The sequence below is a fragment of the Nannospalax galili genome, unplaced genomic scaffold, assembly GCF_000622305.1.
Source record: "Nannospalax galili isolate Female #2095 unplaced genomic scaffold, S.galili_v1.0 scaffold591, whole genome shotgun sequence".
Lineage (NCBI taxonomy): Eukaryota > Metazoa > Chordata > Mammalia > Rodentia > Spalacidae > Nannospalax > Nannospalax galili.
This window is the reverse complement of record NW_008330926.1, coordinates 4,541,764-4,564,633: the sequence shown is the minus strand read 5'-3', so window position 1 is coordinate 4,564,633 and position 22,870 is coordinate 4,541,764. Positions and strand designations below refer to the sequence as shown.

General features: G+C 46.4%; 5 protein-coding genes across 11 annotated transcripts in view; 2 read left to right on the top strand and 3 right to left on the bottom strand.

Annotated features, from left to right (window-relative positions):
• The window catches only part of Creb3l4 (cAMP responsive element binding protein 3 like 4), a 6,885-nt gene extending 2,890 nt beyond the window's left edge, over nucleotides 1–3,995 (top strand). For all 6 annotated transcript variants that reach the window (XM_029556290.1, XM_029556298.1, XM_029556281.1 and 3 more), the window contains exons 5-10: nucleotides 2,021–2,113; nucleotides 2,239–2,345; nucleotides 2,673–2,741; nucleotides 2,861–2,945; nucleotides 3,127–3,223; nucleotides 3,365–3,995. In XM_029556290.1, coding sequence (XP_029412150.1) covers nucleotides 2,021–2,113; nucleotides 2,239–2,345; nucleotides 2,673–2,741; nucleotides 2,861–2,945; nucleotides 3,127–3,223; nucleotides 3,365–3,555 — 642 coding nt within the window. In that variant the 3' untranslated portion in view covers nucleotides 3,556–3,995. The remainder of the gene's footprint in view (nucleotides 1–2,020; nucleotides 2,114–2,238; nucleotides 2,346–2,672; nucleotides 2,742–2,860; nucleotides 2,946–3,126; nucleotides 3,224–3,364) is intronic.
• Nucleotides 3,996–4,677: 682 nt separating this feature from the next.
• Jtb (jumping translocation breakpoint) lies at nucleotides 4,678–7,570 on the bottom strand. The gene is made up of 5 exons (XM_008855191.3): nucleotides 7,134–7,570; nucleotides 6,926–6,963; nucleotides 6,651–6,733; nucleotides 6,009–6,088; nucleotides 4,678–5,102 (listed from the first exon to the last, which is right to left on the bottom strand). The coding sequence occupies exons 1-5, from the start codon at nucleotides 7,214–7,216 to the stop codon at nucleotides 4,946–4,948; spliced, it is 441 nt and encodes a 146-aa protein (XP_008853413.1). The 5' UTR covers nucleotides 7,217–7,570; the 3' UTR covers nucleotides 4,678–4,945.
• Nucleotides 7,571–12,249: 4,679 nt separating this feature from the next.
• Nucleotides 12,250–16,933, bottom strand: Rab13 (RAB13, member RAS oncogene family). Of its 2 annotated transcripts, XM_008855168.3 has the most exons (8): nucleotides 16,677–16,932; nucleotides 15,428–15,488; nucleotides 14,258–14,318; nucleotides 13,957–14,034; nucleotides 13,383–13,472; nucleotides 13,171–13,236; nucleotides 13,034–13,087; nucleotides 12,250–12,730 (listed from the first exon to the last, which is right to left on the bottom strand). In XM_008855168.3, exons 1-8 carry the CDS (start codon nucleotides 16,798–16,800, stop codon nucleotides 12,656–12,658), a joined length of 609 nt encoding a protein of 202 aa, XP_008853390.1. In that variant the 5' UTR covers nucleotides 16,801–16,932; the 3' UTR covers nucleotides 12,250–12,655. The 2 variants fall into 2 exon arrangements, with proteins under 2 accessions (XP_008853390.1, XP_008853399.1); XM_008855177.3 differs by lacking the exon at nucleotides 13,957–14,034 and having other exon boundaries at nucleotides 16,677–16,933.
• A 2,695-nt stretch (nucleotides 16,934–19,628) lies between these two features.
• On the top strand, nucleotides 19,629–20,973 carry Rps27 (ribosomal protein S27). The gene is made up of 4 exons (XM_008855162.2): nucleotides 19,629–19,730; nucleotides 20,038–20,146; nucleotides 20,427–20,537; nucleotides 20,886–20,973. The coding sequence occupies exons 1-4, from the start codon at nucleotides 19,725–19,727 to the stop codon at nucleotides 20,912–20,914; spliced, it is 255 nt and encodes an 84-aa protein (XP_008853384.1). The 5' UTR covers nucleotides 19,629–19,724; the 3' UTR covers nucleotides 20,915–20,973.
• A 713-nt stretch (nucleotides 20,974–21,686) lies between these two features.
• The window catches only part of Nup210l (nucleoporin 210 like), a 125,284-nt gene continuing 124,100 nt past the window's right edge, over nucleotides 21,687–22,870 (bottom strand). The window contains 3 exon segments of the mRNA XM_008855152.3: nucleotides 21,687–21,915; nucleotides 21,918–21,950; nucleotides 22,044–22,118. Of these exon segments, the coding sequence (XP_008853374.2) occupies nucleotides 21,860–21,915; nucleotides 21,918–21,950; nucleotides 22,044–22,118 (164 nt within the window). The 3' untranslated portion in view covers nucleotides 21,687–21,859.

The following is a 22,870-nucleotide window of genomic DNA, read 5'->3' as shown; positions in this document are numbered from 1 at the left end:
AAGGGCAGCTGGGTCTAAATAGGGAGTTCCAGGTTCCAGGACAACTGGAGCTACAGGAAGACCCTGTCTCAAAAAGACCAAAAAAAAAAAAAATGTATATGATGCAGTGACAGGAGGGGCACATTAGAGGACAACTTGGTGCCATTGTTTCTTTCCTTCCACCTTTACATGGGTTTCAGGGATTAAACTCAGATTGTCAGATTTTGGGTTTTTTTTTTGTTTTTTTGGTCTTTTTGAGACAGGGTCTCCCTGTAGCCCCAGCTGGCCTGGAACTCACTATGTAGACAAGGCTGGCCTTGAACTCACAGAGATTCTGCCTCTGTCTCCCAAATGCTGGGACTAAAGACATGCACCACCACACCCAGCTCAGATTGTCAGTTTTGTGTGGCAAGTGCTTTATCTCCTGAGCCATCTTGACAGCCCAAAACACTAGATTACTTTATTTATATGTATGTATGTATGTATGTATGTATGTATATATGTATGTATTTTAGATAGGGTCTCACAATGTAGACAGGCTGGCCTGGAACTCATAGAGATCCACCTGCCTCTGCCTCCCAAGTGCTGGAACTAATTACAAAGTAAAGCATAAACTGGGTGTGGTGGCACACAACTGTAATCCCAACACTCAGGAGACGTGGAGGCAGGTGGATCACCACAAGTTCAAGGCCAACATGGACCACATATAGCATGACCCTGTCTCAAAAATAAAAGAAAGCAGCCAGGCATGGCACTTGAAATCCCTGCACTTGGAAGGCAGAGGCAGAAAGATCACCACAAATTCAAGGCCAACCTTATTCATAAAGTGAGTTCTAAGCCAGAGTTCCATAGTGACACTCTGTCTCAAAAAACCCAAACCAAAGCCAGGTGTGGTGGACCACACCTTTAATCCCAGCACTCGGGAGGCAGAGGCAGGTGGATCTCTGTGAGTTCGAGGCCAGCCTGGTCTCCATAGCGAATCCAGGTCAACTAGGGCTACAGGGAGACCCTGTCTCAAAAAGACCAAAAAAAAAAAAAAACCCCAAAACAAAAAACAAACCAAATAAACAGAAAAAGTAAAGCATAAATATTTCAAAAAGGAACACTAGGAACAGCAAGATGGCTCAGAAGATAAAGATACAAGCTTTTTCTGCCAAGTCTGACAACTGGAGTTTGATCCCTGGGACCCACGTGGTAGAAGGAGTTAACTCCGGAAAGTTGTCCTGTGATCCCACATATGTACTGTGGCACTCCCCCACATACATGGACAGACACACATACACAATAAATAAATAAATGAATGTAAAGAAAAGAAAGGAATGCTAGTGAGTTCCTCAGCTGATGGGCTCAGTTTAACCAGACAGCATTTACCCTCTACACAATTTGCTTGAGAAGTTGGCCTGGCTGTCCCTGAGAGTTCCTTGTCTAAAAGTGGACAGCTTGGCCTGATACATGGAGCTTAGACCGTGGGGATGATGGACCATTCCCTGGGGATGACAGGCAATGGACTATTTTACCAAATGGTAGTTAATGGCTGAATCACTTAGCATAAAGAAATTCAACAAAACCCCAAGACCCATCATAGTGAGTTCATACAAGTCCCTTTTTTTTCGTCTTTGTCTTTTTTGGGACAGGGTCTCTCTGTAGCCCCAGCTGGCCCTATGTAGACCAGGCTGGCCTTGGACTCACAGAGACCTGCCTGCCTCTGCCTCACAAGTGCTGGGATTAAAGTATGTGCCACCACGCCTGGCTAAGTCCTTTTCTGATTGCTGTAAGGTCCTAAGGAGAAGGGCCTACACAGGCCCTCTCAAGCATGTTCAGAGTGCCAAGATCCTATGTCTGGACAAAAACTGCACTCAGCTTTAGGAGGGCTCTGTGGTTTGACCCAGAACCTGTCTGAACGAGCTTTGCACACCTGACCTGACTTCACCTTATACTCAGTGCAAACAAAGCCCGTTCAAAAAGTATGCTGGGGGTCAAAGGGCAGCCTGGGTGCTGGAAGCAGGTGACCACCCCCATCTTCTCTTGCCACCCCTCCCAGCTGCCCTGCCAAACACTGTTCCTGACAGATGAGGAGAAGCGTCTGCTGGGGCAAGAAGGGGTTTCTCTGCCCTCTCACCTGCCCCTTACCAAGGTAACGCCCTTCCCCAAAGGGTGTCCCATCATAGGGGCTCCACTACTAAGGAGCCAGGATCCTAGGCGGGAGTTGGGGAGTTGTGAGAGGCCAAGGGCCTAGGATTGAACACCTTGGACCTGCAGGCAGAGGAGAGAGTTCTCAAGAAGGTCAGGAGAAAAATCCGCAACAAGCAGTCAGCTCAGGACAGCCGGCGGCGGAAGAAAGAATACATTGATGGGCTAGAGAGCAGGTATGTTTGGCTCACATTTCTGCTTCCTGGGGGCCATGTCTAGCCCGGCTCACCAAGGCAAGCAAGTTAAGAGACTGTTGGGATTGGAGAACTAGCTCAGCAGTTAGGAGCACTGGTTGTTCTTGTGGCAGACCCAGGTTCAGTTCCCAGCACCCACATGGCAACTAACAGTTTGTAGCTTCAGTCCCAGGGGATAAAATACTCTCCGTAGGCATTGCATGCATGTGTTGCACTTACATACATGCAGGCAAAACAAAAAAATAATAAAATATTTTAAGAAAAGAGAGAGACTCTGCCAAGCCTGCTCTACTTCTCCACACTCCCTAGAGTGGCAGCCTGTTCAGCACAGAACCAGGAACTACAGAAAAAAGTCCAGGAGCTGGAGAGGCGGAATATGTGAGTGGAAGCATAGTTGTCATGAGGGGGGCAGGGGCAGGGAGGATGCAGCACACAGGGGAGCCACTCTTGGGCCCTGGTACCCAGAAGGTATTAACTCTTCATTCTCCTTTCCCTAGCTCCTTGGTGGCTCAGCTCCACCAGCTACAGGCGCTCATCTCCCAAACCTCCAACAAAGCTGCTCAGACCAGCACCTGTGTTCTGGTACCATCAGGCTGTCTGCTGTCCCTCTTCCCAAACCTCTGCCATCCTCCACTCTTCTAACACCCCACTACCCAGCCCGGTTTTTCAAACCCTAATAACCATAACTGCCCTCTATTTATTCTGCCCTAAGCTCCTCTGTCTGTTGTGCTCAAAGCCCAAATGTCATCTTGCTTCCTTCCAGATTCTGCTTTTTTCCCTGGCTCTCATCATCCTGCCTAGCTTCAGCCCCTTTCAGGGTCTATCAGAAGCTGGGCCTGAGGATTATCAGCCTCATGGAGGTGAGAGACAAGGGTACAGAAGAAACACACACACCACTACACCCTAATCCCCCACCCCCGGTGAGCCAGAGGACTCTATTTGCCACAAAAATCAAGTGGGAGAGAGTTTTTGTCCCATCCCACTGTACTTTTTCCTCACAGTGATTTCCAGAAATATCTTGACTCACAAGGACATGACAGAAAGCCTAGAGACTCCAGTGGTAAAGTCCAAATTGGGGAGGCCACCTGGAGCCCAGACTGCAAAGGGTTCAACAAAGACACAGCTAAAGACTGGAGTGAAGTCTGAATCCAGCAGGCAAATCAGGACAGTGTTGCATGCGGATGAGATGTAAGCTGAACACTGGCCAGTCACACTGGGGTCCAGGGCTTTTCTGTGGCTGTTTCCCCTGAACTCCCATCGAGGTTGTCTGTACCCCTAATTCTGACTCACTCAGGACACTAGATTTCTGTGCCTAGGCCCAGTCTGCCTATTTGAGAGGGACCTCAGATACTTGCTATATATTTGTGATTTTATTTCTTCTTTGGGGGAAGGGTTGAGTGGAAATAAGTTTTGACTGAGAAATAAATTTTCAAGCTAAAGTTTTATTCCAGAAATTGTTTCAGACAAGTTCTCACTGGGTAGCACAGGCTAGTCTCAAACTCCTGATCCCTCTACCAAGTGCTAGGACTACAAGTGTGTGCTACCCTACCCACCTTAGAAAAATGTTAAGGATATATTATTTTTATTTATTTATTTGGTGTTTTTGAGACAGCTGACCTGGAACTCACTATGTAGATCAGGCTGGCCTTGAACTCAGAGATCCATCTGCCCCCGCCTCCCAAGTGCTGGGATTAAAGGTGTGTGCCACCACACCTGGCTTACTTTTTAAGTATTATTTTTATGTCTATGAGTGTATTGTCTGCATATGTATTAGTGTAGCCATGTCATGTCAGAAGAAGGCATAGGATCCCATGGAGCTGGAGTTATGGACAATTGTTAGCTGCCATGTAGGTGCTGGGAACTGAACCTGGGTCCTCTGCAAGAACGGTCAGTACTCTTAACTGCTGAGCCATCTCTCCAGTCCTCTATTTTATTATTTTTATTTATTATTGTGTGTAGGATGTGAGTGGGGTATAGGCATACGTATGCTACAATATATGTGTGGCAGGCAGAGGATGACTTTCAGGTTCTCTCCTCCCACCATGGGTTGTGGGGATTGAACTCAGGTTGTCAAGCCTATGTAGCAAGCACTTTTAGTTGATGAACCATCTTGTCAGTCCAGAAATTTTAAGTAAGAAGTAAATGATGGGGAAGGTAGGCACTTGCTGGCTTGCCATTCCCTTCCTATCATTGCCTCCATGAATGACTTCTTTTCCCAAACCAAATTATTATAGGGAAGGAAATGATTTTACTCCTTTATTTATTTATTTATTTATTTATTTATATATTGCCTGGGGGTTTTTTGTTTTGAGACAGGGTCTTGCTGTGTGATGATTCAATCTGTCTTCATACTTAACCAGGATTCTCCTGCCTCAGTCTCCTGAGTGCTGAGATTACAAGTGTGTACCACCATGCCCAGCTGGATTTCAGTCTTTTTATTGTGCTCATTAATGATTTGGAAAAGGAAGCCAGGGAAAGGGGCTACCAGCACAAGGCTTCAAAAACTGTGTGGAATCAGTCCTCACGGCACTTCTCTGTTTGAGACATGGTTTGCAGACCCTGAATAATAGAGTGGAATGCAGCTATATGGACTCAATTTGCTTCCGGACCTTTTCCAGAGCCTTTCTGTCCAGTTGCCGCTGACGAATGATAACAAGGCAAGCAAAGAACACAGCCACACTGACCACAGCCCCTTCAAACTTCCAGAATAAGTGTTGCTCCATCAGAGCTGAACGGCAGCTGAGGGTAGAAAAGGACAAGTCATTCCAGAGAAAAGTCAGACAGTAATCATCCTGTATTTCAGCTTAACCAAGGTGATACCGAAAAGAGAAAACCAGAGGTAGTCCTATATGTCTTCAGTCTCTGGGGAGATAAACAGAGCTAGCTTTAACCAATGTAATTATACTTTTTTTTTTGAGATAAGGTCTCAAGTAGCATAGTCTGGCCATGAACTCCTGATTCTCCTGCTTCTACTTCCTGAGTACTGGGATTCCAAGCATGCAATAGTATGCCCAACTTTTCTTTTTCCTCTTTTAAAAAATTATATTTTGGGCCGGGCGTGGTGGCGCATGCCTTTAATCCCAGCACTTGGGAGGCAAAGGCAGGTGGATCTTTGTGAGTTTGGTGGTATACATGCCAAAGCACCTGTCGTGGGGGAGGGGATGGATCAGAGGACAACTTCTGGGAAGGAACTGGTTCTCTCCATCCACCATGTAGGTCCTAGAGATCAAACTAGGTTATTTGGTTTGATGGCAAATGCCTTTACCCACTGAGCCATCTCACCAGCTCTTTTGTTTTTGGACTAAACCTAAGACCTCACACATGCTAGGCAAGCACTCTACTACTGAGCCGTAGCCCAGCCCTTAACTGTTTTTTTTTTTTAATGTTGTGGATTGAACATTCCCAGGGCCTCCAACATACTAGGCAAGTACTCTAATAATGAATTACATTCCCAGTCTCTGATCAAATGTATTGAGGAGAACATACAGCCAATACCAGTGCTAAAGAGTAGGGCTAGGAAGTAGGAGTCATTTGGCTCAAAGTCTCTCTTCTTTCCAGTATGCCATGCTATACCTAGACCAAGAGATGGCTACCAAAATCACAGGATTAGAAGAGTCTATCTTAAGGTAGAGAAGCAGTCCTTACCTTTTGAATCTATTCATTTTAGATGAGCTGCATGTGATTTTCTCCACATACCCTGTGGAACCACACTCAGGGGTGGTTTTCTACCAGAAGAAAAGGATCAAAAGCATATGTTAGGAAGACGTACCCTAAGAAATAGATCTGCCATTTAGAAGGGATAGGTGCCAGGGCCAGAAATGATGCGCAACAGAGAGCTAAGGAATTCTGATATGTATGGTAGAAATGGTTGTGGCATGATTAGGAAGGAAACAATCTAGGAGAGGAAAGGAGAAGTGACAGCGTGGACTGTATTCAAGTATGAATAGAGCACAGTTATCAGCTGGATAATGTCATTAACTTGGGAAGAAAGGGGCATGTTTTCAAAGAGAAGATAAGTTCAAATTTAAAGGCTGGCTCAATGGGTAAGGGCCCTTTCAGCCAATTCTAACAACCTGAGTTCAATCCCCCCCCCCACATAGTCGAAGTACAGTACTAATTTCAAGTTGTCCTTTGACCTCCACATGTGGACCTCCACTTGTGCAATCAAGTTCAGGTTTGAACATATACTTATACTAAGGGAAGAAGAAAGGCCCACAAAGACATGCTTAATGAGTCTTGGGGGAACTCGTTGGATGTGAGAAAAAAGGGGAGAAAACAAATACTCACAATCTGGAAATTAGAACACGGAGTACACTCTTCTGCGACCACAAACTCTTCCACCAGCCAGCATGGCAAAGTTGAGGTGCTCACTAAAAGGGGAGAGAAATGCCAGCCCAAGACCATTCAGAAAACATTTCTCCTAATGGCTCTACCCATTTGCTTCCCATCACAACGCTTGCCCTCATTCCATGTGGTACCGACTTTCTCCATGTGGGCTCTAGGTATATCAGGAAGATACTAAACACAACCTATAGTGTAGGGCTCCCGGAACAATCACCCACCTGACTGCTTCTCATCATGTACAGGAGCCTCTGCTTCGCTGCGGGGTGGGGGGGGGTGGGGGTGGGAATGAAGGAAGGGCAAAGTCAGAATTCAGAAAAAAAATGCACACCCACTTTGGATGTCCATGGACATGGTCCCCCTATTCCTGGGGCGTGGACGATGGATAGGGTCCTCGCGCACCCTTTTCCTCCTTCAGTCCCTACTTACCAGAGCTTTAAGGTGAAAGCGCACAGCAACCAGCAGAGGTGGCTGCCCTGGGGGCGGCAACGCCTCCCCGCGCCCGCGGGCATGGGGCGGTCAGTGTCGCACTTGTCGCTGCCGAAGGACCCGTTCACCTAGCCGCGGGTTCCAGCTGCAGCACCAAGTCAGGCTTCCCTCTCAGGGCCTCCAGGGCGCTATGAGAACGAGCCCAAGGCCACAGCGAGAACAATCCGTGTGGGACTGTTGCCTAGAAACGCGAGTTCTTTCCGGGTGTACGGGGGGGGGGGTTGGAAAAGAGCTGGAGGGCAAGACCTAACACGCACGGCCCTGGGGGGCGACGGGCTCCGGAGCCGCCATCTCGCTCCCGCAGCCTCCGGGTCCAGGTGCAGGCGCAGCGCTTGCTGGGGCCCGTAGTCACCCGGGCTGAGGCCACCGGCTCTCAGTGCGTTTGCGCAGCAGCTCGCGGCTCACTGGCTGGGCGCCCCGCGGCACTGTGGTCTTCGTAGTGTTTGCGGAGCGCGAGGTAAGGGCTGCAGCCGAGGCTCCAGTGACTTCTCGGTTCTCCGCTCCCTGCTGTCGACTGTTTGCCCATTCTGGGCCACGTGATCAGGAAACTTAAAAGCAGCACTGTGCCTACAGGCTGGGCCTTCCTTAGAAGTTGGAGCTCACCGTTAGGCGCTAACCTCTTTGCCACCTTCCGCCTTCAGCCCTTCCACCCGGATCGGCCTCGAGGAGAACCTAGGTTGGCATTCTACGGAGGGAGGGAAACTGCATCCAAGTGCGTGGACTCCCGCACCGCTGTACATAGAACGGCATCAATTCCCCACGTGTCCCCACACCCAGCAAGAGAGATGTTTTAAGTTGAGGATGTTGGAACTACATTCATGTACTTACCAAGTCACATGACTTTAAGACAGTACCTGACTCAGTGGTCCGTGTAAAACAGAAATGCTAGTGTGCATTTCCCATCTTCTGCAAGATGGAAATGAAGTGTGTACGAAAATGTCCTCTCCATAATGTTGCTTCACTTTAAAAAATTTTTGCTGCCGGGCGTGGTGGCTGCACGCCTGAGGTCCCAGCACTTGGGAGACAGAGTCTGGCGGATCTCTGTGAGTTCAAGGCCAGCCTGGTCTACATAGTGAGTTTCAGGACAGCTGGGGCTACAGGGAGACCCTGTCTCAAATTTTAAAAAAAAAAATTTTTTTTTTTTTTTTTTTGCTGTGCAAGGCGTGATGGTGCATGCTTTAATCCCAGCAGGTGGATTTCTGTGAGATGAATGTCAGCCTGGTCTACCTAGCAAATTCCAGACCAGCTGACAAATCTCCAGACCAGGGAGACCCTGTCTCAACAAAAGATTTTTCTTTTTTTTTGCCAGGTGTAATGGTGGCCTTTAATCCCAGACCACAGGAAGCAGAGGCAGGCAGATGTCCGTGAGATAGAAGCCAGCCTGGCCCACATAGTGATTTCTTCCAGGCAGTCTGGGACTAGAGAAAGCCTGTCAAAATAAATCAATTTTTCAAAAACAATATTTTTTGCTGTGCTAGAGACTGGAACCCACAGTCTGGCCCATACTAAGGCAAGCTCTCTATCACTGAACTACACCCTGTCCCTGCCTCACATTTCTATCATGCTTTTGGGAAAAAAACAGTTCTTTGGTTTTTTGAAACTAGGTCTTGTGTAGTCTAGGCTGGCCTTGAGCTTGCAATGCAGCAAAACTGTTAGGTAACTGAGGCTAGACTTGAGGGTTTTTTTTTTTTTTTTTTTTTTTTTTTTTTTTTTGTCTCTTTGAGACAGGGTCTCCCTGTAACCCCAGCTGTCCTGGAAGTCACTATGTAGACCAGGCTGGCCTTGAACTCACAGAGATCCACCTGCCTCTGCCTCCCGACTGCTGGGATTAAAAGCGTGCACCACCACGCCCAACTTTTTTAAAAAAAAAAACTACATTAATTTTATGTATATGAGTATATTGCCTGCAAGTAAGTGCACCCATGTCATGCACTGCCCACGGAGGTCAGAAGAGGGCATTGGATCCCTTGGAACTGGAGTTATGGAAGGTTGTTAGCTGCCATGTGGGTGCTGGAAATTGAACCTGGGTCTTCTGCAAGAGCAGCTAGTGCTCTTAACCACTGAGCCACCTCTCCAGCCCCATAGACTTGAGTTCTTTGATCCTCCTGCCTCTGCTTCCCAAATGCTTGGATAATGTGTGAACTGTCACTTCCAGGTTTCTATATATCCCTGTTTTGTAAATCCAGAAAGTGTGACTTACCATCAACATAGTGGGCAGAACAGGCTTGAGCTTAAGCTTTCAACAGACAGGTTGAAGATTTGTGTCTGCTTTCATCCTCATCTGTTTAAATTTTCTATATGCTCAAAACTGCAGTGGGGCTGGAGATATCTCAGCAGTTAAAAGCACACTGGCTGCTCTTACAGAGCACCAACACCCACATGACAGCTAATAACTGCAGTTCCAGGGTATCTGACACCCTCTTCTGGCTCCATGGGCATTACACACACAGGTACACTTACATACATGCTAGCTAAACACTCATACATATAAAATCAAAATAAATTAATTAGCTGGGCAAACACCTTTAATCCCAGGACTCAGGAGGCAGAGGCAGGTGGATCTCTGTGAATTCAAGGCCAGCCTGGTCTACATAGAGTTTCAGGCCAGGTGGGGCTAGAGGGAGACCCTGTCTTAAAAAGACCTAATTAATTAATTAAAAAACTAGCAGGTCATGCTGGCACACTCCTTTAATCCCAGCACTCAGGAGGCGGATCTCTGAGATCTAGGCCAGCCTGGTCTACATAACAAGTTTCAGGCCAGCTGGGCTACATAGTGAGTTCCAGGATAGCTGGGGCTACAGGGAGACCCTGTCTCAAAAAAAAAAAACAAAAAAAAACAAAAACAAAAACAAAAAAGATAAAGTTGTATATGCATATATTTGCATGTTATATAAAGTAAGTTGTATGTTATGTGTCCTCCCTTCTACCAGTCTAAGTATGACTGAAGTTTTGTGCATGATCTGCTAGTATTTGTTACTCCTTACTTACCTTGTCTTATGGCAAACTGTGACAGATCTTGTAAGGTGCTTGTTATTGCTGTTGTCCCCCCCCCCTTTTTTTTGATACAGGGTCTCACTCTGTAATCTAGGCTGGCCTTGAACTCATTATATAGCTTAGGCTGACCTCAAACTTGTGGCAGTTCTCCTGCCTCTACTCCCCAGTATGGAAATTACAAGCATATTCCACTAGGACCTTGCAGATCTTGTAAGATTTCACTTAACATAACATTATAAACAACTGAGTGATATCTCTTGCTCTGAAACTAGAAAATGGATTTAAAAATATGCACTGGGCTGGGTGTGGTGGTGCTTGCCTTTGATTCCAGTACCTGGGAAGCAGAGAGGCAGGTGGAACTCTGTGATATTGAGGCCAGCCTGGTTTACATAGCAAGTTCCAGGCCAACTGGTGCTAGCAGGAGACCCTGTCTCAACAATAACAGCAAAGGCCCCAAAATAGCTGCCTTAGGATGTGATGAACATGTCTGTCAATTTCCTTCCTCCGGAGTCATTAAGTCTTCTTCTTGTTAGTTTTTGAGACAGGGTCTTGATATTTAGTTCTGGTTGGCCTTGATCTTATAGTACCTGTACCTCCTGAGTACTATATTCAGGCCACCCTAGGTTTCATGAGATCCTGACTCAAAAAAAAAAAAAGACCAAAAGAAAGAAAAGAAAATGCCAGATGTGATTTAGACAAAAAAAAAAAAAGTACCATTAGAAGTTGTATTCTCGCTGGGTATGGTGGCCCATGCCTTTAATCCTAGCACTCCGGAGGCAGAAGCAGGCCAATCTCTGTGAGTTCAAGGCCAACCTGGTCTACATAATGAATTTCAGGCAGTTGGGGCTACAGGAAGATCTTGTCTCAAAAAAAAAACAAAAAACAAAAAAACGTCGTATTCTCATGGAGGACTGGAACTTTCTTATCATATTGCAACATCCCAGATTTGAGATTTGATCCCTAGCCTTGAAGGGATATGATTTTTCTTTTTAGGATTTATTATTTTTCTTAAAAGTAATTGTTTAATTTATTTTTGTTTCATTATGTATGTGCATGTGTGTATTAATGCAGGTGCTTTCATGCTACCGTGTGCTTCTGGAGCTCAGAGGACAACTTTCAGGAGTCTTTCCTTTCACCTTGTTAAAGCAGGGTCTCTCTTGTTTCTGCAGTTGTGCTGTGTAGGCCAGCCTAGCTGGCCTGTGAGCTTGCTGGCAATTCTCCCGTCTCTACCTCTCATCTCAGTGAAGGAGTGCTGGGATTATAGATACTTACATCAGGCTTGTATGGCTAGTACTTTTACTTGGTGAGCTATTTTCTCAATCTGTGTTTTTATGTTTTTTGTTGAGACAACATCTCATTATGTAGTCCAGGTTGGGCTACATAGCTGAGGTGAGAATTGCTATGAGGCCAGTCTAAGCTATGCTGGCGAAAGAAAAATGTTGAGCAAATGTAAAAGAGGGCAATGTGTAGATAAGGAGGCAGTGTATCTAGCCTGAATTTTTTGGTTGTATTTTTTCCTGTCAATAGTTTTGGCATCTTTGTATTTCAGGAGTTAAGTGCTATTTTTTTTTTTTTTTTTTTTTTCTTTTTGAGACAGGGTCCCCTTGTAGCCCCAGCTGTCCTGGAACTCACTATGTAGTACAGGCTGACCCTGCCTCCCAAGTGCTGGGATTAAAGGCATGCACCACCACGCCCCGCTTAAGTACTATTTTTGTCTAAGCACTTGGGATGCAGAAGCAGGCGGGTCACTGCAAGTTCAAGGCCAGCCTAGTCTACATTGTGAGAACTAGTTTCACAAAACCAAAGGATGACATGACAGGTGAGATGGCTCAGCAGGTAAAAGGGCTTGTGGTACAAGCCTGACAACCTAAGTTCGTGGGGGAAGAGGATGCCCATCCTTCAGGCTGCTCCTTCTTGCTGTTTTCAACACTAAAGAGCAAGGACAGGGATAGAGGTACCCAGTCAGATTCAGGTGAACCAGCATCTTGGAGTTACAAAAATTGGGTTTGAATGGAGCACAATTCTGACAGTAATGAAAGTAAAGCAAATGAAACATTTGTGCAAAACAGCAGCCTTTAATACTGACAAAGACTGCAGAGAAACCTTCAGAGGGGTGCTGAGCCGGCCTCTCAGAGCCCTAAAACCTGATCCACTAACAGAGTAAATCAATATATTTACATTAATGTTTGACGTTAAACCCCAAGGACAGTCCAAGACCTGAGACCATCTATTCTTCCTTTCTTCTTCCCTCTCATCCTCTTTACCTTTCACATCCTTAATTCTTTCCCCTTTCTTCCCCCTGCCCTTCTTCTTTTCTTTCCTTTTCTCCTCCATTTTCTCTACATTCTCCTTAAAGATTCATCTGTCCCTCCCAGCCCTGCCACTGCTCCTCCCTTGTACAGCGCCCCCCAGCCCACCTCCCTCTCAGGTTCAGCTTCCAGGCTTAGGGTGGGGAGGTAAAAAAGTCCTCAGCCCAGGGAGCACTTGTTGCTGTTCTTGTCAGATGTTTTCAGGTCAGAGCTTGGGGGCTTGTTGTTGTTTCCCTAGAACCAGAAGGGTGCAAAGGTCAGATGTGTAAGGGGCTGGCTGGAGTATGAGACTGTTATTCAACATGACCCACCCTCATGGGACATCATCTTGGCATTGGTCCTTTCCTCAGTTGGCTTCTTTTTAGACAGGATGACCTTGAACTCCTGATCCTTCTGTCACTACCTCCCAGTGCTGGGATTATAGGTATGTGTCACTATACCACTCCTCAGTTTTTACCCCCTCTGCGCACGCACGCACACACACACACACACACACACACACACACAATGGTACCTAACCAAGCAGAACCAACTTACTGATTTCCGGCCTCCTGACTTGAGCAAGATGTCCCTAGCCAGGGAACTGAAAGCCTAAAGGGAGGAGATTGGTTAGAACAAACTGGAGGGAAGGATAGTTCCATCAGCTTTCTTATCTCTTGGAGGGTGAGTCTCACCTCGTCCACATTCATACTGGATTTGGCACTTGTTTCAAAAAACCGGATTCCATGCTCTCGAGCCAACTGTGGGGTGGGGGTGGGGGGTTAGGTGGGAAGGAGAAAGCTGGATAAAGGGCAGAAGCAACCATCCTCTGCAATCCCACCTCATGCTGGTACACCCATCCCTGCCAGCCAACATCCATCACCCAGCCTGTCCCTCTGGCCCTCACCTTGTCAGCCTGCTCCCTCTGCACCTTCCTCTTAGCCTCCATATCACACTTGTTCCCCAGGAGAAGGCGCTCCACTCCAGTTGAGGCATTCTGGGGACAGAAGAGTAAGACAAGTAAAAGTTGGGTGCTGGAGGTGGCTATTATATTATCCCAGAACTTGAGAAGCTGAGGCGGGAGGATTGGTGTAAATTCAAGGCCAGTCTGAGTTACATAATAAATTCCATACCAGCTAGGGTTACAGAGTGATGCCCTGTCTTAAAAAGGGGAAAAGACATGAGAGTTGGAGAGATGACTCAGTGGTTGAGTGTACTGCAGAGGACTGGAGTTTGGTTCCCAGCACTCACATGGGGCAGCTCACAACCACCTGTAACTACAGCTCCAGGGGATTCAATTCCTCTGGCCTCCATGGGCACCTGCACTCACATGCACATGTCTACACACAGACATACACACATGTAATTCAAAATAAAACACTTTGTTAACAAAAGGGGGGGGGGTCAAATCTTGCCATTCTCATGTCCCCACCATCTTCCAGTATCTACTTAAGTCCCCATCTCTTTTGGAGGGGTCTTACCTCCTTGATGCTTTTCATCCAGTTCTGAATATTCTCAAAGGATTTCTCATCTGTGATGTCGTATACTAGGATAATGCCCTAGGGGATGGCATAGTTTACCTTGGACCATATTCCCATTTGGGTTTCTACTACCCTGTAAGCCCCACCTATAGGTCTAAAGATGGGCCATGTGCCCACATGTGGCTCTCTGCAACCTGAACTATGCTCTCCTTCATTCTCCCTTATCCCATCTCCTGGACCCTCTGTACTCATAAACCTATATTCTAGGCCCTCAGCCCTTGTCCAGACCCACACCTCATACCATGGCTCCACGGTAATAGGCAGTAGTTATTGTCTTGAATCGCTCTTGGCCAGCTGTGTCCCTGAGGAAGAAGAAGTTTTCATAGGGTGAAAGAGAAGCCAGGAGTCACCAAGGGAAGTCCTTCCCTAAGAAGTCAGCTTTTGTGACAGTAGTGGGGCTGAAAGGAAAAGAGTCAGGACATAGTAAAGAGGAAAAGAGACCAAGGACATTGCGTTGCCCTTCAGAGAAACAGGATGCCTCCTGTTTACTCACTGATGCCAAGCACTGTCTAAGTATCACTTTATGTGTGTATATATCAATCTATCTAACTCTCACTGTATCTTTGTGAAACATGTTTCACTGTTCTCTTTTTACAAATGAAACAAATATGATAGGGAGTCTGAGTAACTAATGAAGGTCAGAGGAAGGTAAGCAATAGCTAGGATTTAGACCTTCCTTTGCTTCTTCCTGTCATCTCTTAATGTCCCTTCTGATACCTCCACACTGTCAGCATCCTTCAGACAGGTCACATCTCTGAACATGGACTGCACTGTCTGAAATTTAGAGTGAGCGCTAGCCTGGGAGTCAAGTTCTTAATTCTACTACTTGTCTTTTCCACATTATAGCTCAACAGACATTTGTTTTCAAGTTCAAGGGGAAACAGAAGTCGCAAAGTGGGATGCCAGGAAGAGACATGGAAAGACAACTGAGTAAGCAAGAGGGATAATTAGGAGACCTACTAGGAGACAAAAGGAAAGGGAAAGAAATGAAGCAAATAGAAAGACTGACATGGTAGCACATGTCTACGCACACCTGTAATCCCAGCACTTGGGAGAGAGAGGCAGGTCATTCTCAACTGAGTTTGAGGCCACCTGTGCTACATTAGATCTTGTCTTGAAAAGACAAGGCCAGGTGTGGTGATGCATGCCTTTAATCCCAGCAATCAGGAGGCAGAGGCAGGTGGATCTCTGTGAGATTGAGGCCACCCTGGCCTACATAACGAGTTCTAGGCCAGTCAGGGGTACAGGGAAACCCTGTCTCAACACCCTCCCCCCCCAAAAAGCAAAAACCAAAATTTAAAAACAAAGAAAATGGAAGGGAGGAAGGGAAGAAGAAAGTAGAAATAAAGGGTGGAGGGTAGGAAAAGGTAAATCGGGAAGTCTGGTTGGGTCACCTGAACAATCCACTCACCAGACTTGCAGCTTGATCTTCTTTCCCTCTATATCCACAGTTCGAATCTTGAAATCAATTCCTAGGGGTGGAAGGTATGCACTGAAGCCATGTGAATGTGTATGTGTATGTGAAAGTGTGGTGGGAGAAACAGGAGACAATGCAAGTAATGCTGCAGGGCAGAGCAGGCACTAGGGCAGCAGCCTTGATGGAGCCCTACAACTGGGGGAATTTTTCTAAAGCTGTATTCATATGGCAAACATACTGTTTTTCCTTAGATTTTAGGCATTTAGTGGGGAAAGATGCAATTAAAAAAAAAAATCTTTGGGGGTTTTAAAGACATGCCAACTAGGAACTTTCACATCAGTCTCTACCCTACCCAAATGTTACTTTCATTCTTTTCTTCTGTTCTCCCCTCCCACCCCACCCCCCACTTTAGGGTAAAGAGTAAGGAAAAGCCAGTTGGTGTCAGTCTATGCAAATTAACTAGCGGGCCAGCTTTAGAAATGACAGAGTCTGGGACTCAGTAGAATTCCTCTTGAGAATTAATTGGAGGAACACTTTTCTTTCCCCTTTGTCACCATACTTGTCTTGAGATTCTCCGTTTTATTTCTCAAGCTAGAGGAGGTGAGGGAAGGGAAAGGGAGGAGGGGAGAGAGTTCTCCTCTTATTAGAAACTTAGGCACATCTCCCAGGTCTCCTGGGGTGCCCAGAGAGAAGGCTGAGTCACCACACTGACTCAGGGACCCCAAAAGTCCCCTCATTTTCGCCTTCCTCACCAGGGAACACACAGAGACACTCTTCAGTCCACCCAGCCACTCTCTGCAGCACCCTGTTGAGGGGAGGGAGAACTGAACAGATTTAAGGGTGGAGTGGTTACAGAGGACAGCCTGAAGCCCAGTGGGACAGAAAGAGGCAACAGAATTTGGAGTCAGAGGAAAACAGAAGTGGAGAGTGAATCTAGAGTTTTTTCGGATGGGTGAGGAAGGAGGAGCCAGAGGGGAAAGACAAGGATCCCTGTGAATTTGGGGAGACTAGGAAGACAGTATGAAGAAAAGGGGAGCTGGCAGCATCTGGGTATACCTAGGGCCTCAGAGAGGTTTGAAGCTGGAGTGCTGTATAGAGATGTGTATGCGGGATGGGACAGGAAGACTGGAAGTTGGGTGTCTCACTCTAGGAGGACCAAAATGTGGGGTCCTTAGTTATCCCGGAGCCCGTGGATGGGGACGTAGGGGGGGATCGGGGTCTGGGATACTGCCAGTGGGCTCACCGATGGTGGAGATGTAAGTGCTGTTGAAGTTGTCCTCTGCAAAACGAATGATCAGACAAGTCTTGCCCACCCCTGAGTCCCCAATCAGCAGCAATTTGAAGAGGTGGTCGTAGGCTTTGGCCATGGCGGACACTAGGGGTGCCGGGAGAGGGGTGGGGAAGAGCCAGCGCTGGTAGGAGGGATTGGAGGACTGGCAGGCAGAACCGCAGGAGCTCCAGCCAGGAAGTTTTCCTCCCTCTCCGCCCAGGCCCGGGGAAAGAAGAGAGGCGGCCCTCCTCGCGGCTCCACCCCTCTCGCCCTCCAAGAGGCCTGTCCCGCGGTTCTGGCGCTTCCTTCCCAACCTCGGCGGGCCAGTCACCCTCGCGGTTCCCCCTGCCTCTTCGAAAGAGGAATTTTAGAGGGATTAGAGGAAAGGGAAAAGAATTTTGCTTAGAAGGGTGGAGATGGGGCTTGGCGCTAGAAATTGACAAATAATTGAGGCACTATTCAAAGAAGCCTTCTGGAGTTTGCGCTAAAGGTCCTAGAGCCTTGTCAGCATTGCACGCTCTTTTAAGTCCTTGAATCTCAACTCCCTTTGAAAAGATGCGGGACGCCCAGAAGTCGGGGGTTAATCTGTTGCGTCTATCTGCCCCCTGGTGGAACACAATGAAAAATTTAAAATGATAAAAATAAGCCCATCAACTGCACCCCAGCATGCAAGCCAGCCCAGACATATCCTGGGGCTTCAGTTGGAAAATAGTCTGGAACTCACTCTGTAGCCCAACCTAGCCTCGAGGTCGTGGCAATCCTCTTGCCTTACTTTCCCAAGTATGAAGGTTACAGCTTTCTAGCATCTTTTAAGGTGACTTTTCCGGCAGCGCTCCTGGTGCCTCGCTGTAAATGTATAGCTTTGGCAGTCAGGAAAAGTGTTCATAAAGAACAACTTTATCTTTGTTTTTGGAAAAGTCAATCCAAACGAACGAAACCATCAAAACCAAGCAAAACCCCCTGCATTTCTAACAGTGGATCAGTAGCATAAGAATATGTACTGGGGCTGGAGAGATGGCTCAGCGGTTAAGAGCACTGACTGCTCTTACAGAGAACCCGGGTTCGATTCTCAGCACAAACCGTCCTTAACTCCAGTTCCAGGGGAATCCGAAGCCCTCTTCTGACCTCCTCAGCATTCCACGACATGGGTGCACTCACATACATGCAGGCAATACATTCATATACATAAAGTAAAAATAATAAATATTTTTTAAATGTGTACTGGTCAGAAGGCTCTTCTGTTATTTTATTTATTTATTTATTTATTTTTTGTCTTTTTTTGAAGCAGGGTCTTCCTGTAGCCCCAGCTGTCCTGGAACTATGTAGACCAGGCTGGCCTTGAACTCACAGAGATCTGCCTGCCTCTGCCTCCCGAGTGCTGGGACTGCAGGCATGCGCCACCACGCCTGGTTATTTATTTTTATTTTTGAGACTAGGGTCTTCCTGTAGCCCCAGCTGGCCTGGAACTTGCTGTGTAGTCCAGGCTGGCCTTGAACTCACAGAGATCCCCCTGCCTCTGCCTCCCAAGTGCTGGGACTACAGGCGTGTGCCACCACGCCCGGCTTATTTCATTTATCTTTGTCATGTTCTGTGTCTACATTTATTCCTTCCCAAATACAATGTTTAGGTGCGTTTTTCATTGCTGCAACAAAATACCTGACAAAAACAAGACAGCGTTTGTTTTGGTCACTGTTAGCACAGTCCATTGTGACAGGAGCTTGAGGCATCTGATCACTGCATTCGCAGACAGGAGGCAGAGGAGATGAATGCTGGTATTTTCCTTTTCTCCTTTCTATTCATCCTGGCACCTCAACATGGAGTAGTGTCACCCACAGTTAAAGTGGATCTTCCTTCCTCAATTGACCCAATCCAGAAACTTCCTCACAGACCAGAGCTTGGACTCCTAGGCGGTTCTAGATCCTGTCAGGTTGAAAACCTGCATTAACTGCCACACAGAACTACTCCATTTCTCTTATTCATTCACTCATTTGTTTGCACATGTGCACTTGTGTGGGCATGCACATACTATAGTGAGTTTGGAGGTCAGAGTACATTCTGTGGGTTTGGATCCTTTCTTCCACCATGGGGGTTTCGGGGATCATACTACCTCAAAGCCATCTCACTAGCCTTATTTATTTAATTTGCTAATTTGTTATTTATTTATGGACAGGGTTTCTCTATTGTCCCAGTTGACCTGGAACTCCCTATGTAGACCAGGCTGGCCTTGATCTGACAAAAATTCATCTGCCTCTCAAATGCTGGAATTAAAGGTGTGTGCCACCCCTGGCTCCTATTTATTTTGCAGAAGGATCCCTCTATTGCCTAGGCCAGACCCAAATTTATGGGCTCAAGAGGTCATCTAGACTCTGCCTCTCCAGTAGCTGGAACTATAGTCATGAACCACTGTGCCAGTTCAGTCCCTACTCTCACTTCTTGTTTTTATGAATTATTCTTTATTGTTATTTTTATTTTATGTGTATGCATGTATTGCCTGCCTGTAGGTAAGTGCACCCGTGTCCTGCAATGCCTGTGGAGGACAGAAGGGGCTGCTGGATCCCCTGGAACTGGAGTTATAGACAGTTGTTAGCTGCCATGTGGGTGCTGGGATTCGAACCCAGGTCTTCTGTAAGAACAGTGATCTTAACCACTGAACCATCTCTCCAGCCCCCATGTTTTTATGACTTATTCTGATAAAAGTTCATAAATTCTTTGTCTTTTCATTGTATTTTTTCTTGGATCTGGGTGTTTAATTCCAAGAAGTGTGTTATTCTTGCTTATCTCTCTGGTACTCAAGCTAGTATATATCTTTCATTGGAACATTATCTCTGAGACAGGAGTATGCTTCAGAGAACTTCCGCAAATGGCGGTCCCCGTCGCCTTCCATTGCTTTCGAACCGAGACCAGGACCTTCCCAAGATGGCGCCACACCGCCTTCTCGTCACTTCCTGTAGAATTCCGGATATAATGAACAGGATTTCCCCTTTCACTCCTTTCCGGCGGTGACGACCTCCCTACGAGAACATGCCTGTGAGTCCCTCTGCCCGCGTTTCAGCTGAGCTCTCGCTGTTCGTCCGTACAGTGCCCTCCTCGCAGATTCGGATCGTAGAGGGTCGTCCTTTATATTCCGCATTTCTTCTTAGGACTTAACTCCAGGCATCGCAGCGGCCCCCTGGCCAGCCGCGTAGACCGGAGCGGAGGAGATAAGATGGCGTCCCAGCTACGCAGCACCAGGGGTGGCGAGGGGCGAGTTCTCCCCAGTGTGTGCCCCTGGGGCTGGCCTCCAACAGCCCCTTCACCGTTAGATTCTAAATCTCTGCATTTCTAATCCTCTTAGCTCGCAAAGGATCTCCTTCATCCCTCTCCAGAAGAGGAGAAGCGGAAACACAAGAAGAAGCGCCTGGTGCAGAGTCCCAATTCCTACTTCATGGATGTGAAATGCCCAGGTGAGGAAGAGGTTTGAACCTGTGTGGGGAAAGCATTGTTTCTCAGCAGTCGGGAAAATTAATACTGCAGTTTTGTAGCGTTTTTGTTCTTGAAGTAACTGCAGTTTCAGTGTCCTGACCTTCTTAGAATTCGAAAGGATGAGACTAGTGAATTTTTTTTTTTTTTTTTAACGTCGTGGAGTGATGTAGAGATGCTACAGTTTTTTTATTAGGAAGCAGTAAGGGGGCGGTGGATAGTATCTTGGTAAAGTGAAGGAAGTTGACACTTTTTCTTTTTCAGGATGCTATAAAATCACCACGGTCTTTAGCCATGCACAAACGGTAGTCTTGTGTGTTGGCTGCTCCACTGTCCTCTGTCAGCCTACAGGCGGAAAAGCTCGGCTTACAGAAGGTATATGGTCTTATTGTTGGGCCTTTGGATCTTATGGATCATGTATGATGTAAACTACCAGATTAGTAAACAGTTGTATTCCACTGTTAGAGGAAGGAGGTATTACCAGATGTGGTATTGATCTTGGAGTGTTGTTACTTAAAGTTGAGGTGGAGGGGCTTTATGAATGGTGTTCCAATTGGCCAAAGCTAATTGAAAGTGGTAATAGGAGGTTATGTGTGTGTGTAAGCAGAAAGTAGCTAATAAGAGTTGAGAACAGAGATTTAGCTTTCTGTGGATGGATGAATCATGGGGCAATGCCAGGTAGACTGGCTGATGTCAGGTAACCTTTGAACCTTTTTCTTCCAGGATGTTCCTTCAGGAGGAAGCAGCACTAAAAGTACCCTGAATCAAGATGAGTGAGAAAGCATCCCAATAAACACATTTTGGATATATAGTGTTTATTGTCTTGTTTAACTAATAGGAAGTTCTGGTTCTTCAAGTATTGAAGGGCAGGCAACCAGAAGAGTGGAATACTAGGTCCTTTGGGGACAAATAAGTGGGCAAGTACCCAAAAGTCATATTTGAGGCATTTCTATCTAGGTTCTTTGTTTTAAAACCAGGATGCTATATAAATGGGCATTTTCTGTTATCTTAAGAACTGTTTTGGAGCCAGGCATGGTTCCTAGCACTCTAGGCTGAGGCAGGTAGATCGAAGCTCAGGCCAGCCTTATCTACCTGCCAGTTTCAGGCCTGGAAGAATTACTGGCTTTATTTATTTTTTAGTCTTTTTGAAACAGGGTCTCCCTGTAGCCCCAGCTGGTCTGGCATTTACTATGTAGACCAGGACTAAAGGTGCCACCAGGCCCAACTTCTGTTTATTTTTTAGATGGCTTCAAGTCAATGTAGCTGAGGATAACCTTGAACTTCTGATTCTCCTGCCCAAGGAATGCCATTATAGGTGTGGGTTACTGTACCTAGTTTATATGGTACTCATACTCGGTGGAAACCCAGGGCTTCATGCATGCTGGGCAAGCACTCTTGGTTGAGCTACATATTTATAACAGTACTTTAAAAAAATTTTTTAATTTTATGTGTATGAGTGTATTGCCTGCACGTAGGTAAGTGTACCGGTGTCGTGATCCCCTGGAACTGGAGTTACGGATAGTTGTTTGCTGCCATGTGGGTACTGGGATTTGAACCCGGGTCTTATGCAAGAACAACCAGAACACACTACTTTTAAATTAACCAGCCTAAGGTCCTTTATTATAGTTTGCAGAATCTTTATTTTGGAGATGTAGTGTAGCTTTGCTACAATTAAGGGAGACTTTTCCACCTTTAGATTAGTGCTTTATGCTCCATAACCAGTGTTGTAGCCAGCTCTGTAGTGGTGGTGTGGACTTGGGAACTGAGGGGGAGAAGATGTACTATAACCTAGAGGAAAAGGGTGGAAGGAAGATAGTGAAAAGTTGAGTAAATTAAAAACTGTATGTCTGGTTCTAAAAGATGGTGATAGCGGTTCTTTACCTGTCTGACATGTTCCTATAGTTGGTACATAGACAATTGGAATAGCCTGTATCTTGTTGAGGAAGGCATGGTATGCTGGAAAAAGGAGATGCCATAAAAAAGGTTTATGTAATTTTATTTGCAGGAAGATTAAAGTGTAAGGGCTAAGGAGGTGGAAGGAGAAAACCCTGTAACCACATGGCTCTCCCTCAAATAAATGTAAAATGAGGTTACGATTCTGATCAATCTCCCCTCAAAAGAATATTGACCTATGTTAAGTTTTCTTAGTCCCTATTCTCAATTGTTGCATTAAGTATACAGTAGGTACTGCCTGCCTCTGCCTCCCAAGTGCTGGATTAAAGGCATGTGCCACAATGCCCGGTTTTAGGTTTATTTTTTTAATTTTGTGTGAGTGCTTCACATATATGGGTGTGTTGCGTGTATGTGGTACCCATGGAGGCCAGAAGAGGGCATTGGAACATCTGGAATTAGAGTTAGTATCTTCTGTATTGGGAACCAAGCCCAGGTCCTCTCCAAGAGCAGCAGGTGCTAACTGCTCAATCATTTCTGTGGCCCCCAAGTGCTTGAATTCTTGTTTTTTGTTTTTTTGTTTTTTTTTTTTAAGACAGGGTCTCCCTGTAGTCCCAGCAGGCCTGGAACTTAACTTGCTGTGGAGATGAGGCTGGCCCTGATCTCACAGATGTCTGTCTGCCTCTTGAGTGCTGAGATTAAAGGCATGTACCACCATCCCCAGCTTTGCTTGAATTCTTACTGTCCTGGTTGGGGGTGGGTCCTGGAACCAGTTTTCGCCCCTCCACAGCCTCTGAAGGATGACTGGTAAATTAAGA